General features: G+C 44.1%; 1 protein-coding gene across 7 annotated transcripts in view; it reads right to left on the reverse strand.

The window, feature by feature from the left end:
* Nucleotides 1–17833, reverse strand: part of TDRP (testis development related protein) — a 74659-nt gene that overhangs the window by 43962 nt on the left and 12864 nt on the right. For 6 of the 7 annotated variants that reach the window (XM_061622884.1, XM_061622885.1, XM_061622883.1 and 3 more), the window contains exon 3: nt 3935–3994. The exons of the other annotated variant lie outside the window; for it this stretch is intronic. In XM_061622884.1, the coding sequence (XP_061478868.1) occupies nt 3935–3994 (60 nt within the window). The remainder of the gene's footprint in view (nt 1–3934; nt 3995–17833) is intronic. 7 annotated transcript variants of the gene reach the window in all.

Genomic DNA, 17833 nt, shown 5'->3' on the forward strand with positions numbered 1-17833 from the left:
CAGTGAGCAGTCTGACTGCTGCATTTTGCACCAGCTGCAGCTTCCAGACCAACCTCAAGGGCAGCCCCACATAGAGCTCATTACAGTAATCCAGCCTGGAGGTTACCAGTGCGTGGACAACAGTGGACAGGCTACCCCGGTCCAGAAACGGCCATAGCTGTCTTACCAGACAAAGCTGGAAAAAGGCACTCCTAGCCACTGAAGTCGCCTGGGCCTCTACCGACAAAGATGGATCCAGGGGCACCCATAGACTATGGACCTGCTTTTTCAGAGGGAGTACGACCCTATCCAAAGCAGGCAACTGACCAATTATCCGATCTTGGGAACCACCAACCCACAGTGCCTCCATCTTGCTAGGATTCAGACTCAGTTTATTGCCCCTCATCCAGCCCACCATCAAGTCCAGGTAGCAGTCCAGGGCTTGCACGGCCTTTCCTGATTCAGATGTTACGGAGAAATAGAGCTGGGTATCATCAGCATACTGCTGACACCTCACCCCAAAGCTCCTGATGACTGTTCCCAAGGGCTTCATATAGATGTTAAACAGTATGGGGGACAAGATGGTACCCTGTGGCACCCCACAGCACAACTGCCAGGGGGCTGAAAGACAGTCACCCAGTGCTATTTTCTGAGAGTGACCCTGGAGATAGGATCGGAACCACTGTAAAACAGTGCCTCCAATACCCATCTCACCAAGTCGGCCCAGTAGTCATCAACCTTTTCTGACCAGGGACCCACCTTTAACTCATACATGCATTTGCAGACCCATTTCTTATTTTTTTTATCATATATTTGACTGATGGTAGTACTGCTGTTGTGACCCACCTCAGATCGGGCTGTGACTTGGTAGTGGGTCCCGACCCACCAGCTGAACATGAATGGTAGCCTATTTTAATTCATCTACAACTCTCATCCATGATTTGATCATTGATGAGGTGGCTGATCTGGTGTGTATTATGGAGACCTGGGGGGTGAGAGGGTGGTTGTGGTCCTGACCTTACCCAGCTTTGCCTGCCTGAGTATTCAGATGGCTCTCTGATGGTGGAATGCCCTCCCCAGTGACATGTGTCTGTCTCCATTATTATTGAGTTTTAGGAGGAATTTGAAAACATTCCTGCTTATCCAGACATTTGATAGCAGAAGGGACTGTTCCTGGCAACTTATAGATGACTGGATAAACAAATGTGTTTCAATGTAATTATGTTTTAAGAATGTTTTTCTTTTTGTTGTTAACATTGTTTTGTTGATCTGTTTGCCATTCTGGAATCCTTCAGGAGGAAGGACAGGATATAAATTCAAAAAATAAATCCTGGTTGCCTTGTTCTATTATCAGGTAGCCATAGCCAATGAGAGAAATGTGTCCAAATATTTGCTGTTCTCTCATTCTTGTCGAGCTTCAGACCACAGCTTGAGCCTGATCTGACAATGAGGTGTCCCTTCAAGGAGGAATCTCAAGATCACTGAGTCCTGAGGTCTAGTACCTATTGATATCTGACAAAGGGATCAGTCTGATTGGCCTGAGCTCTTCACTAATACATCATTTGACTGTCTGAACATGTTGTCACCCTTGATTTACAGTAATTAGCTCATGTATAGCTTTGAAGTTTGCCTTGAGATTCTAAGGAAGTTTGTTTCTTCTCAGGAAATGTCATAGTCAGTTCCAGTTGCACAGGTGGCACTTCCCACACTGAATAGCCTTCTGTCTACAAAAGGCAAACTGCCAAGTTTCATTCAATAACAATGAGACTCATACAGCTGCTGTGCCTCATATCCTCATGCACAGAATGCAAAACATATTGTCTTTACTAGGGGCATTTGCCAACCCTGTCTACCATCACCAAAGCTCTCCTGTCCCCATCCAGGTTGCCAAAGCCCCCCTTCCCTCCATGGGTCACCAAAGCTCACCCCCTGCCCCCACCCACAGGTCACCAAACCTATCGCCCAGCCCCCACCCAGCCTCTTAGCTGCTGCCGCCACCACCACCGGCCTCCTGCCCAGCCTCTTGCCCAGCCTACAGCTGCTGTGGCCACCAGCTTCTCGCCCAACCTTCCACCCAGGCTACAGCCACCACCGCCACCAGCCTTCAGGCCAGCCTCGTGCCCAGGCTGCTGCATAGCTCACTGGCTCACTCAGCAGTCTTTGCCGCCATTCCCTGCCCCTGCTGTCACACTGTGACATCATAGTAGGTTGAAGGCTCACATTTGTATATTCATATACAAATAGGCAGGTATGTCATTTACCACTATCTGTGGCCCTGCAATTTCCACACTGGCTATCATGCTTCTGACAGAAGCAGGCCTGTAAGGTTGGCACCATGTGTACTTAAGAAAACTGCTTCAAGAAGTTTGATAATTTGCTAGGTCTGAGATCTCTGGAAATGGCTATATTGTGTCCCCAAGACATTGTCCTGAATAATTAAATGGTAAAAATTACTAATCTTCTGCCTTGTTTTAATCTAAGGGGGAAACTGGCAGCATTTCGGAATAATAACAGAGTACAAAATCTAAAAAGTCTCATTCAAACATCTGAACAAAACCAAAAGCAGTACTCTAGTACACTACATTGAGAATGCCTGAGAACACCACAGTCAGTTCCATTTCAAAGAAATGTATATGGAAGACAGGAAGTAAGGAAGAATGAGAGACATTCCATGTCCTTTCAGTACTCTTGTGTGTGTGTGTGTGTGTGTGTGTGTGCGTGTGTGTGTGTGTGTGTGTGTGTGTGTGTGTGAGAGAGAGAGAGAGAGAGAGAGAGAGAGAGAGAGAGAGAGAATGAGAGAGGCTCTTAGCCAAACTTTGTTGGGCTTGCTATAGTCTGAAGGCATATGAGGCCACCGCCTCAAGTCTGAGGCTGGTCAGTGCTTGGAAGGGAGACCACATGTATGCTGCCTTGGATTCTATGTTGAAACAAAGGTGGGGTATGTATGTATGCATGTATGTACGTATGAATAAATAAATAAATAAATGGTCTACAGCCTAAAGTGGGAATCCAGTTGTTCATCTAATGTATCACAGAGGGATACACTGGAACAGAGCACTTTGAAGAATCAGAAATGGAAGGCAGTGGCTATACTCATATAATGACACATTATATAAAAGTTACATTGTTCTAAGAACCTTGTTGTGTAATCCCAGTCTCGGGTGTTAATTATTTCAGTACTTTCAGGCAGCAAATGTTATAATTAAGACTGTAAAAAGGGACCAGCTGGTGATTCATGAATCTCATGAGTGGAGGCAAGACAGCATTGCAATTCTCTAATTTCTAATTTTGAAAAAATAAATAAAAATTATAAGATTAAGCATCTGAAAGACAGAAAATGCCAGATTTTTACTTGCATATACTTGACCTTTCAGTGTGTATCATTAAACTACACTGACACACAGACTTGAAACATTTGTCCATGCAATTTTGCATATCTGCTTCTAAAATATTTCTCTATTACTGGCATAATGTAATGTTTAAGTTGCAGCTGTTGTTGTGTTTCCTCCTAAACACAAATGTCCTAAAAGTTGGAATACCAAAGTTTAAGGTCAGCCAGCTAATTACATATCCACATGTAATTTTATTCACAGCAATTTTATCTCTTCGAGCAGAAAGGTTATATGAGAGCATTAGAATTAAAATTCTAAGGGCAAAATGAAATCAAAGCTACAACTATTTTTATGAACTATTATGAAGAATAAGCAATGCATTGTTGAAACTTTGCTTTAGTCAAATTTATTCAAATGTTAACCCACATGAAAATATGTAATACAAAAGACAAAACATCCTGCCACTGTAATACCAAGAAAACTAGTTGAGTCACTGAAGACATAGTAAAGGAATGTTGCTTGTCAATCTATTCAGAACAAAAGTTAGTGCACTGTAAAATATCCAGAAAAGGAAACATTACATGAAACAAGTTTAAATTCATATCTCAAGATTAAACGTATACCTTTGTTGCAAGCTGTGAAACAGAGGATGTAACTTCATCATGAAGACATGAATCTTTATTCTTAAAAAAAAATGAAAATTAAAAATTGTAGTCAGTTTTATGTTTCTGGAAGTTCATGAAACTTTTATGTTGACTAAGAGTAATGAAAACCACAGATATTTCTAAAAATGCACTAATGCAATGTCCATCATTTACTTTCTTCCATAAAAATTCTTGTTCTTCTACTCAAATCAGATGTACACTTCACCGTGCCGGACAATTTGTGTCCATTCAGAAATTCCCAGAAGCTGTACCTTTCCCATTCCCCAAACTCACTCACTCTCAGCCCAAAGCTTGCCTGCAACAGAAAATAAGGGGGAAGAAGCAAGTAGCTCCATTTTAGACATGTGCCATTGAAAGTCAACATCAGAAGGGAGCATGGTGTCCCTGCAGAGACAGAGCTGGGAGGGGGGCACACCCCTAAAATTTTTCTGCCCCTCTAATATTTTTACAAAAAATAATTAAATTTATTACAGAAAACATTTTCCCTTCCCCACTTTTTTGGTGCTCACCCCCCGAACCTTTAGGCTGCCTGGGGCCTGTATCTCCTTAGTCATTCCAAATACCAATTTTTCCTCTGGCACTGAATAGTCTCCCTGCCCATAATTTTCTTACCAGCTCTAAGTAGCAGCAACTGGGGTGGCTCAGGAGATGATTTTTCACATTTCACACAGCCAATAGGGCTTCTCTCCCTCCAATCCCTACCAGAAATACTGCCTAGCTTCACTTTGCTACAAGCAAATGGTGGCAAGAACTGTGAGGATATGCTTTTCCTTCTCCCTCTATGGGATCCTTGTCACACTGAGCTCGCAGGATGTGCAGAAAGCAGGGCACACTACAAATGAAGCTCAGCATGACTAGAAACACATGCTAAACTGATGCAGATACTACATACCATACCACTTTTCTTCCTTCCTATCTTACTCGGAAACACACATAAACAGAGACACACAAACATATAATATTTATTCTAAGCTTGTTCCATTCCTTCAAGACAAATAAAGACCTTATGACCAAAAGGGGTCTATAACTTTTTTTTACATCAAGAAATAAACCTTTTTTCAAAAATACAAAATTCTAGTGGAAATGACAATCACTGAATGCCATTCTGTAGCATTCTGAGTGCTTCTACAGTATGATGAAGTTCAGGATTTGATTATTCTCTGAGGAAATGTTCTCTTAAACAGCCAACCAGAAAATCTCTTTGCACATTGACAGTCTTGCACATTGACAGTGTTTTCAAGAGGGAGCTTTACAATACTCTTATATAACCATTTCTTCTTGGTGCACTCTCTTAAGTAGATGGGCTATACAGATAACTGGATATACCAGGTTTTCAAACAGCCGCTTGTCTGGTCACGTGTGATGAGTCAATATAGCCTCCAAGCAACCAGGTAACTTTGTAACTTAGAAGTGTCCACACACACATACCTTTCAGATGGTGAACATGACTACTTCAGGTATGTTAAGGTTAAGGTTATGGATAAATATAATAAAATATTTGTGTGTCCCCAAAGTACATCATATAATCTATCACATTTGCCTTAAATTACTGGCCTAGAGTTCAGAATTATTCACTTTGGACAGGTCCTTCTGAGCCATCTACTGCCATTGGATTCTCACCACTCAGTTGCTCTAGTCCATGAAACACAATCCACATGTGAAAACACCTGTCTCCATCACACAAAGTGAAGTACATGAGTCCCATGTGAGAGAGTTTAAGTAGCATGTAGCTGGAGAATAATTTTAGGTGATGCAATGTAAATTAAATTGGGTAGTGTTATGTAATGGTCATGCAACATCCAAAAACTAAAACCTATATTTAGGTGATATAAAGTCAACTTCCTCCAGTTTTAAGATCTTTCTCTTGGATAGCTAAATTCTTTATTCTCCAATACATGCAAATGCTGTAGATCTGTACAGTGCTAATCTAACTGCTGATTTTTAAATTTCCCACCAAATGTTGGTTCTTTGTCAAAGTTGTCCTTGATGCATCCTGAAAACTAACATAATTAGACCTAGAGCAAAACAGATTTCACTTTGCAATTGATTAGCACCGCACCAAATGATTTCCATACCAAAGAATATCTGAATAATTTAATGGAAACACTTATTTCCCAGTGCTTACAGTGCCTGCTACTTGCCTCTGCCTTCATGGATCCAGTTTGGTTATAAATTGTAAAGAGAACTTAAAATATCAATAAGAAAATGGATCATGACTTTCCATCACAATGCTGATTCAAGGAATAGTAATACAATCCAGTTATGGTTTAATGTGAGTTTCGTCAAAACAATAGCAGTTTTGCCAACAAAGAGACACATCCTGGAGCTGTTACTATTGACAGTGCAAACCTTTATATGTCTACTCTTTCGAATATATTTTCAAGACTTTTTAAATGACGTTTTCAAGTGTTTTTAGTGCTTTTGCCCTGGGCTCCTACTGGGAGAAAGGGTGGGAAACAAACAAACAAATAAAATGAAGGTGTCTGTCTAACGTCAATAGGCAGGGAGTTCCAAAGCGTATGTACTTCCACAGTAAAGGACTGGTTTCTTACAAGAGCAGAACAAGCACTATGTGGCACCCGTAACATGGAAAGCACATCTTGAACTTGCCTTTTTAGCAAATTAGCAACCAGTGCAGATTTCAGAGCAGAGGTATTATGTGCTGAGATGGTCTCACTCATGTCAGCAATCGTGCCACAGCATTCTGCACTAACTACAGCCTCTGGGTCAGGTTGTAATGCATGAGAATTTATGTGACCTTGGCTGACTGGCTGCCAGGATTTTTTTTAGTTTTGATTTTTGGTTAGGAATCCTGACGGGTTGTGGGATGCTGAGTTTTCTGCCTTACTCGTAGGAATCTTGTTGGGTTGGTATTTAGGAAATTGTCGCTGTCCTTTGTTTTTCTTTTTCTATTTGCATTTAATTTACCTTTAACCTCACTCTCTTACATCCATAGAAGCAACAACAGCGGTTCCATGCACTCAGCTCAACCCACTGATGATGCACCTTGTTGGTTGTGTGACGGTTTGTTTCTTGCCCAATAGTGGTAAAAGAGAACTCATATAACTGGGAAGTGTGACTGCAATTGCTATTGTTCCCAAGCTACTGCCTGTGAAAGTACACCAAACCATGCGTGTTTTCTCTCTTTCAATTATTACTCACTGGAATTGGGTTGGTTGTCAAAGTGAGTTTATAGCAACCCACAGGGTAGGCAGAAAAGAACAGAGAAACTTCTTACTCATTTCTCAGACCTCTTTCTGAAGGTTCAAATCTGTAAAGAAGTTTGGAGTAGCCATGCTAAAAGGTAGGGGCAGGGCTTTCCAGGCAGGGGGTTGCCAACGCTGCTTGAATATATAGATATATTTACAGAGGATCCCTAGTCAAGCTTTACCAACAGCACAATCCAAACTATATCTACTCAGAAGTAAGTCATTGAGTTCTATGGGGGTTAGTCCCTTAGTGTTTTTACAATTGCATCCTTCAGGGGCATCCATCTTTACTCCTGAATTCTCCCATCTAACATCTCCACAACACCAGGCTCCTTTCTTCCTGCAATGGCCCAGCGGCATCACTAGCGGGAGTGCGGGGGGTGCGGACCTCCGGCACACGCCCTCCCAGGGGCATGGACGAGGTGGCTGGGCTTGCGTGTGTGCATGCTTGCGCACGTGCGCTCAAGTCCAGCCACCCGCATCCATGCCCCTGGGAGAGGCACGCCGGAGGAGCACCCAGCCGGAGAAGGCCTGGGAACGCTGGAACACCTCCCTCGCCCCGTCGACGCTGCTCACAGTCTCGCCCGCCTCCAAGGAGGAGTTGGAGCAGCCTTGCCGGGCAACGGCGCGGGCCGGGGCGGCTCTGGGTGTCACCCCCCTCATGGTGACACTCGGGTGTGGGCCGCACCCTCCGCACCCCAGTAGTGATGCCCCTGCAATGGCCTTCTGGTGACTGGCCTGGCCTGAGGACATTTAAACCCTTCTTGCCAGTAGCAAGTAGGCTAGATTAAATGTCCCTTACACAGGCTCCATCTTTTAGCTGAGATTTCTATCTTAATTTCCAATCAGAGAAATGTTTTTGTATGAATTGTATGCTCCAAGCAACTGTGATTGATGCTTAATGTATCATGCTTAATGACATCACTAAGGCCCGCCCCTGAAATTTCAGGATTTGGGATGCTTCTGACCTGACAACCCTATGTTGTATGGAAATGTTGAGAAGAATTTTAGTAATAAACATTTGATTAGAATAAAGCTTTCTGTGAATTTCTGCACTTCTACATCTACTATTAGGTTCTTTCATGTCTCAACAGTCTTAAACTAAGCAACCTTTAACCAGAATGTAGAAGAAGGTTCTGAAATGATATACAGAGCATCTCTCGTTAAAAGAGCAGTTATCAGTAAGAATTTTTCCCTTTCATTGACAACCTCTTTATAGTCACACAGATGGAAGATCAAACAGCAGCACACTCCTCCAGATGGTGACTGAGGAATACTAGGCAAACAGTGACTGTAAAATTGTTCTTCCATATTTGGCATAAGAACAGGATCCAAAGAAAAATGTTTTCCAAATATGTGGATCCATGCCCAGGTAGCAGTTTTACAAAGGTCTACTGTCAGTACATTTTGTATGCAAGCAATAGATGCTGCCATAGTATTTGCGGAATGTGCTCAGAGTCACCCAGGGGAGTCCTAATCTGCTATATTAAAACATCATTATATATTACACATTCCAGTTCTAAACATTTCTGTTTTGAGGTCCGTGACAACTGATCCAAATACATATTGTTCAGATCGTAGTCTTCTTTGATAATTTAAGTAAAATTGTTTCTTGTCCATTATTTCCTCCACATTTGAAATTCTGTGTAGTAGATGGAGTACCTTCAGCTAGCATATCTTGCCCACAACTATACACTAAAGTAAGAACCAAGTAGCTTAAAATAATATATTAGGGCATTTGCTGTGACAACAGAGACATAAATAATATGTTATATTAAAGCAAAGAACACACAGATTTGCTAGGAAATACTAGTTTTGCCAATCTGCCCTCCAAAATCAGATAAATACAACAAAAGAAAAAAATCATGCAAGTCACAGTCTTTTAAATTCATGTAGCAATTGGCTGCTTTCAGGTTTGTTAAAATGAGCTTTCCTTTGTCACTGGCCTGGTTTGCACTTAATGCTAAGCCATGGTTTGTTTAGTTTAACCATGATTTGCTTGATTGTGTAAACTAAGCTCAGAAGTTTAAACATGATTTCTTTGTTCATAACAAACCAGTTCATAAGCCATTGTTTGTTGTTGGCTTATGAACATTGGCATGTTCTATTATGACTTCTTATAATGTGCGAACCAGGCATAGTTTATCAGCCATGGTTTGTTTGCTCACCCTGCTCCAGATGCTTGCCAAACTACAGAATCATGCAAAAAGAGAGATGCAAAAGACAAAACCACGCCCAAGGCTAAGTAGCTCTCAGTGGCACTTTGCCTAAGAACTTGCTCCTAACTCTGTCTGGCAACAGGCTCCTTTCCCACCTCCTTCTGTTTGACCTAGGTGACCACGCTATCAGAGAAGGTGTGCAATAAAGAATCCCCTTAGAAGTCAAAGATCTGCCCTAAAATGAGTTGGCTGTCAGGCAATTTGTGGAGGAACTAATAGTCAAGACAACTGATCTTGCTATCCAGTGGGCCTCTGAAGATCTGCCAAGATTCCATCCTGCCCAGGATTTAAACTGTGGTCTCTTCAGATGAGGAGCCAGGAGAGCAGGATTCTTCAGCAGATCTCCACACTGCCAATGACCCTAAGGAGCCATCAGATCTGGAAATCTCTACGCCAGTCCTGGAGGTTCTCACACCAGTTGTATGGGTTCCTGGCTGAGTCTGAGACTCCCCATCTCCCCTAGTGCAAGCTGTTAAAGCTGTTATTACAGCGAAAAGCAGCTCCACCAAATATTAATGGGGGGGTTGAATACTAATGACAGCAACATGTTTCAGGTTTTTATGTTTCTTACAAACGTTTCCCAACATAAAGCCAATGTCACCTACCAATAATTGATTTTGAGTTTCAGTATTTCAAAATAAAATATCATACAGAACAAAATTATAATGTACCACTTGTAATTCAGTAATATGAGAACATAGGTCAGGGATCTGATTACATTTGCAAGGCACTCTACTTCTGTGTAGATATGGTTAGGATTGTGCTGTTGGTAAAGCTTGACTAGCAAAGATATCCGTATCAAAACAGGGTTCGCAACCCTTTGCTTGGAATGCCCTGCCTGCCTTTTAATGTGGCTGCTCCAAACTTCTTTACAGACTTGACCGTTCACTACAGAGAGAGGCTTGAGAAATGAGTAAGAGTTAAGAAGATTCTTTACCCTTTCCTACCTACCCTATGGCCTGCTATAAACTCACTTTGACAGCCAACCCAATTCCAATGAGTAATAATTGACGGAGAAAACACACATGGTTTGGTCTACCTTCACAGGCAGTAGCTTGGGAACAACAGCAATTGAAGACACACTTCCTAGTATGTGAATTCTCTTTTACCACTATTAGACAAGAAACAAACCATCATGCAAACAATAAAGTGCATCAATGGGTTTAAGGGGGTTGAGCTGAGGGCATAGAATGACTGTTTTTGTTTCTATGGATGTAAGGAAGTAAGGTCAGAGGTAAATTAAATGTAAAAAGAAAATGAAAAAGAAAAGACAGTGAAGATTTCCTAATGCAATACCATACCAACCACAACAAATTCCTATATGTAAGGCAGAAAACTCAGCATCCTACAACCCGTCAGGGTTCCTAAGCAAAAATGAAAACTAAAAAATCCTGGCAGCCAGTCAGCCAAGGTCACAGAAATTCTCATGCAGCAGAACCTGACATGGGGGCTACAGTTAGTGTAGAATGCTGTGACATAATTGCTGACATGAGTGAGACCCTGCCAGTACATAATAACTCCACTCTGAAATCTGCACCGGTTGTTGATTTGCTAAAAGGCCAAGTTCAAGGGGTGCTTTCCATGTTATTGGTCACACATAGTACGTTGCTGCTTTTGAAAGAAATGGGGATCCTGTAGTATGGTAGCATCTACACTTTCGAACTCCCTGCCTATTAACATTAGGCAAGTGCCTTCATTGTACTCTTTTTGGCACCTGCTAAAAACATTTTTTGTTTAGGCAAGCCTATCCAGGCATGTAGAAGCTATTATGCTTTTTATCTGTTTTTAATTCACTGTTGGTTTTATTATTTTGAATGTTTTAATACCTGTCTTTAACTGTTTTTGCCAATAATATTATTGTTTTATTTCCTTCTGTAAACCATTTTGAGGTTTTTTACAATAAAGCAGTATATAACTGTAAATAAAATACATAAATATATTTTGGAGTCAGTGTGGCCCTTTGTTCTCTTTCCTCTTTTGTACTGAGTCAGACTGTTGGCATACCAACAGAGTTGTTACAAGTTACTGAGACTGAATCTGTCTAAAATTTGACAAAAATTTGTCAAGAAATATGGAAAGGAAAACAATGGCCCACAGACTGGAAGCATTCAATATACATCCCAATTCCAAAGAAAGGGGATCCCAGGGAATGCAGTAATTATCGAACTATTGCCCTAATATCCCATGCAAGTAAAGTAATGCTCAAGATTCTACAACAAAGGCTCTTACCATATATGGAGTGAGAAATGCCAGATGTCCAAGCTGGATTTTAAAGGGAAGAGGTACTGGAGATCATATTGCAAACATGCGTTGGATAATGGAACGGACCAAGGAATTTCAGAAGAAAATCACCCTGAGGTTATCATACTTTGGACACATAATGAAAAGACATGATTCACTAGAAAATACAATAATGCTGGGGAAAACAGAAGGGAATAGAAAAAGAGGAAGACCAAACAAGAGATGGATTGACTCCATAAAGGAAGCCACAGACCTGACCTTACAAGATCTGAACAGGGTGGTTCATGACAGATGCTATTGGAGGTCACTGATTCATAGGGTCGCCGTAAGTCGTATTCAATTTGAAGACACACAACAACAGCAAAATATATAAATAAATTTCAGAGTCACTTTCGCCCTTGGGTCTCTTTCCTCTTTCAGGAACAACGGAACCTGCCTTATATTGACTCAGGCCATTTGACACCATCTAGCTCAGAACTGATGACATGGACTAGCATTCACTCTCCAGAATTCCAGGCAATAGTCTTTTCCAGAGATTGGATTTTGGACCTTTGCATGCAAAGCCTATGCCCTACAACAAAGTGATAGTCCTTCGCCTGTTTAAAAAAGTATCTTTTAAAATTGTTCTTTTCAATTCACTAATAAATGTATTATTTATTTATTTATTTATTTATTTATTTATTTATTTATTTATTTATTATTTTGATTTATATCCCACCCTTCCTCCCAGTAGGAACCCAGAGCGGCACAGCATAATAAATGCACAGCATACCTAGCGCAGATCCATACCATGCATTTCAACACACATTTGAAGCACATGAATCCCACCACAGAATCATGGGAACTGTTGTTTGTTAAGGGTGTTGGGAACTATAACTGTGAGGGAGAAACTACACTTCTCAGGATTCTTTAGGGAAAGTCATGCGCTTTAAATGTGAGTTCATGTGCATTACATGTATTATATGGATCAGCATTATTTAATAAACTTTACCTGCATATAAATCATTTTAATTAATGGAAATCAGTTACAATGTTTACTTGGTGACTATGAGCTACTCACCATCTCTCAGCCTAATCTGCCCCTCAGAGTGAACACAACAGAGGGGGACCATGACGACCCAAACAAGAAGGGCACACTTAAAATGTAGAGGAAATAATAATGTATAACCATAGTGTGAAATCAAATACATATTGAGACACAGTTTGAAGAAATATTTATATAAGCACAACCTGTAAAGATATTTATAGTGCAATCCTATGCATGTTTACTCAGAAGCAAGTCCCAATGCATTCAATGGGGCTTACTCAAACAGAAAAGCGTGCACAGGTGTTGCACCCGAGGTGAAAGGGGAGTTAGATCAGGGACAGGAGTCAGATGAGGACAAGGTCCCTGGGGGCATTGAAGGAGGGGGGACTCTGCCAGCCTGCAAGACTTCCTCGGCCAGCCCCCCCCACCAAGGCAGGTCCCGCCCTGTCTGTGAGCTCCCTGCCTGAGCCATTGGGAAGCAACTCTTTGCGCACACCAACCACACCCCCACAGGAATCGCCACCCGGCACTTCAAATGCTTCCCCACCAACCAACTTCCTGCTCCCTGAGGACGCACCATCACCTAGCAAAGTCCCACTGTCAGATAGGCCAGCAGAGGCTCGCCCCCACCCCACCCCAGGTGAGATGGCATGAGAAGAGGGACTTTCAGAGGGTGGAACTTCGGAGGAGCCATCGTTTGCATGCAAAGACCTTCCCTACTTAAGCAGATGCCCACCCGGGCTCTAATACTGAGTCAACTCTCCCCACATGCTGCAGAGACTGTTCAGGTAGACTAATTAGGGAAAGTAGTGAGTCAGAGTAGACAGGTTTATGAAACCATGTAACCATCACACTAATAAAATGAGAATTAAACCAAACCTCGTCTGTCTCGTGTCTCAGACTCTGTGCAGGACAGCTTGACTCATCCACCACCTCCCTTCACCGACGCTCCCATGACTGAAACCATGAAGGCTAGCGGTGGCACCGAAGGGGGACTTCAGAGAACCATCGAAGGCTTGTACACCGAAGTCCAGAATCTCCGTGCAGAAACCCAGAATCTCCAGCTTGAGAATCAAAACCTTCAAGCCTTGATTGCCCAAGGAAGAGCAGCACCAGTGGCCGTGCCACCCGTCCAAGTCAAGGCGCCAGTGGGACTACCTCCTCATTATGGTGGCCAGAGTGACCAGTTTGCCACATTCCTTGCAGTGTGAACTGTACATGCACGTACGACCAGCCAAGTTTCCAAATGATGAGGTGAAGGTGGCTTTTATCATCAGCCTCTTAGAAGGGGAAGCAGCCAAGCGGGCTACCCCATTTTTTGTGAAAAACGACCCTGTCCTGAGTCAATATACCGCCTTCATCACAGCCATGACCGAGATGTTTCATGACCCTCCGCATAAAGAGATGGCCCCCCACCAGCTAGGAGCCCTGAAACAGGGGAAGAGCTCCTTGGTGACTTATACTAACACGTTTTGCATGTTAGCCCAGAAGGTGGATTACAATGACCCTACTCTGATGTACTTCTACCGGAATGGACTTAGCGCAGAGGTGCTGGACAAATTGGCATGCACCTCCCCACTCGGTAGCCTGACAGCGCTGATCCAGTTATGCCAGCAGGTAGACAGTTGGATTGAAGGTCGCCGCTTGGAACGCAAGGCGGAATTTCCACGTTCTCAGGCTCCCACACCTCTGCCCCATGCTCATTTCCCGCTTAGCATGGGAACCTCGACTTCATCGGGGGTGGAGCCCATGCAAATTGGAGGGACTAGACCACACCTGTCAGAGAAGGAGACGCACAGGAGGGAGGGGTTGTGTTTGTACTGCAGGAAAGGGGGGCATCTGGCCTGAGGATGCCCCTCCATAGCAGAAAGAGCTCCAGTGCAGGAAAACTTCAAATCCCAGCTCTTGTATAGGCCAAATAGTTGGGAGTGAAGCAGACAGCACGGCCTCACCATCAGCCCCTCCTGTCGCAGCCCGCCCTTCACCTGCCGGTTCTGTTGACTTTTCCTTCGGGGCAAAGTCTCCAGGTCAGCGCCATGATCGATAGTGGGGCCTCTTCAGGTTTTATGGATTGGAATTTCACCCAGGAGCATGGCATGCCCACTCAGATGCTTCAGAAGCCCTTGTCCATCAAGACCATTGATGGGCAGTCCTTAAAGTCAGGAACTGTTACCAAGGCAATGGAGATGCTGGGAATGGAAATCCCAGGACATGTGGAGAGGCTGTCATTCTACTTGGTGTCCCTGCCACACTTCCCAATGCTGTTGGGAATGCCCTGGTTCGTTCAGCACAACCCCACAATTTTCTGGGATGAAGCAGTGGTGGTGTTTACCTCAGAGTATTGCCATCAGCAGTGTCAACCGCAAAAGAAGCCTCCCCTTGATGTCATGGCTGGAGTCGCTCTGCAGGAGGGAGTCGTCCTGCCAGACAAGTATGTGGAGTACTGGGATGTGCTTGACAAAAAAGCCAATCAGCTCCTCCCCACCAACCATATGACTGTGCCATAAATCTGATGCCAGGGGCGCACATCCCTTCAAGGCGGATCTACTCCTTGTTGGAACCTGAGTTAGTGGTGCTAAGGGAACTCCTGGAAACTAATCTCAAGAGGGGCTTAATTCTACCATCCCAGTCTCCGGCCAGGGCCCCTTTGCTGTTCATTAAGAAGAAGAGCAGGCAGCTATGCCCATATAATGATTACCGAAAGTTGAACAAGATCACCATTCCCAACAGCTACCCCCTGCCACTCATCATGGAGATGCTGGAGCGACTGCGGTCGGCCAAGATTTATACCAAGCTGGACTTGAGGGGAGCTTGCAATCTAGTCTGAATCAAGGAGGGAAATGAGTGGAAGACAGCGTTCAAGACACGCTATGGACAGTTTGAGTACTTGGTCACGCCATTTGGTTTATCTAATAGATCCAGGGCCTTCCAGAGCTTTATGAATGACATATTTAGGGATTATTTCGATCCGGTTCTTGATCGTGTATTTGGATGATATCCTCATCTATTCAGACTCCCCAGTGGAACACAATGAACGTATGCAGGCGGTGCTACAGGGAGCATCACCTCTACACCAAGCTGGAGAAGTGCGGCTTTGATTTAACCACGTTGGACTTTTTGGGGTACTGTATTTCTCCCACTGGGGTGGAGATGGACCCAAACAAGGTCCACAGCTTTCTCATGTGGCAGCCTCCCAATATGAAGAAGGATCTTCGGTGGTTCCTGGGGTTCACCAACTACTACCATCAGTTCATAGCTAATTACTCTGATAAGACTGCATCCCTCACAGACTGCCTGAAGGGTTCAGGTCCCTTTCATTGGACTGGTGCCACGCAAGGAGCCTTCTAGGAGCTGAAGGTTTGGTTTCCCTCTGAACCCATACTGCAACACGCAAACCCTACACGCCCCTTTTTGGTGAAGACAGATGCGTTGGATGTGGCCATTGGAGCAGTGCTTTTACAACCAGCACGGGGGTTAAGAAGAAGAGCAGGGAGCTATGCCCGTATAATGATTACCGGGAGTTGAACAAGATCACCATTCCCAACAGCTACCCCCTGCCACTCATCATGGAGATGCTGGAGCGACTGCGGTTGGCCAAGATTTATACCAAGCTGGACTTGAGGGGAGCCATGTGCATACTTTTCATGGAAGTTGACAAGCTCAGAGCAAAACTATACCATGTGGGAAAAGGAGTTGCTGGCCATTCAAGATGCTTTTGAAATTTGGCGACATCTTTTGGAAGGAGAGCAGCACAAGATAGAGGTGTGCACTGATCATCGGAACCTGGAGAGTCTCCACACCACCCTTAAGTTGAACCAGAGACAGGTGCACTGGGCTCAATTCTTCGCTCACTTCCACTTCCAAAATCCATTACATTCCCCAGGCGCAGAATAAACGGGCAGACGCTCTGTCCCACAAACCGGAATACCTGGAGAACCCAACCCTGAGACCGCCGCAACTGATTATACCCCTTGAGAAGATGGTGGCAGGGGTGTGCCAGGACTCCTGGGTGGAGGAACTGCGTTTGGCACAATAATGAGATCCGTTTGTCCAGGAGAAGCGTTCAGAATTAGAAAAGCAGCCTCCTGGGAGTACTTCACTCTGAACGGGGGTGCTGTATCATTATGACGCTATGTACGTGTCCCCCAAGGACATGAGAGCCAAGGTCCTGTGTCAGTGTCATGACTCCCCCACTGCTACCACTTTGGAGTTTTTATAACCTTGCAATCAGTCGCCAGAGATTTTTGGTGGCCCTGGATGAAGCGGGAGGTGGAGCGCTACGTCCAGTCCTGCCCCACCTGTGCCAGAGCCAAACATGTCGCAGGGCGGCCAGCAGGACGTTTAGAGCCACTCCCTACACCCAAGGGTCCTTGGCAGATGGTAACTACGGATTTCATCACTGACCTCCCCTCCTCTCAGGGGAAGACAGTAGTGGTGGTGGTGGTGGATGCTTTAACTAAAGTGGCTCATTTCATTCCATGCTCGGGACTTCCAAACGTACGAGAGACGGCTCAACTGTATGTGCAGCATGTTTACAGTTTGCACGGTCTTCCAGACAGTTTAGTTTTGGACTGAGGCCCACAATTTATGGCTCGGTTTTGGTGCACTTTGTGGCAACTTCTGCAGAGTGAACTGAGGCTGTCATTGTCTCATCACCCACAAACGGATGGTCAGAAGGAGAGAGTGAATGCCACATTGGAGCAATATCTCCTTATTATGTCAACTACCATCAAGACAACTGGGTGTTCTTTTTGCCCTTAGCGGAATTCGCTTACAACAATGCAGTGCACGCTACCATGCAACTGTCAGCTCTTCACTGAGACAGCAGTGTTGGTGGGGGTGCAGGCAGGGCTGGAGATTCCTTGGTAATTGCCAGGCCCTAAGTCCTCAGCCGGCAGCTTGGCTATAAATCTGCCAGGCTAGCAAGGAGGAAGCAAGATAAGGGCAGAGGCCGTTCAAAGCTTATGTGCCAAGCCAGAAATCCAGAAGAGACGTCAGTGAAGGTCTGGGTCCAGTTTGCCGAGAGATCAGTCCAAGTCAAGGTTCAGGGGATAAGAAGACACACAGTGGTCACGCCTGATGTTGTAGTCAGCAACAAGCTGAAGCCAAGGTTTGACTTTTAAGGAGCAGGTTTGTCAGCAGGTGTGAGCCATCAGCGTTT

The sequence above is a fragment of the Rhineura floridana genome, chromosome 4 (genome assembly GCF_030035675.1).
Source record: "Rhineura floridana isolate rRhiFlo1 chromosome 4, rRhiFlo1.hap2, whole genome shotgun sequence".
Lineage (NCBI taxonomy): Eukaryota > Metazoa > Chordata > Lepidosauria > Squamata > Rhineuridae > Rhineura > Rhineura floridana.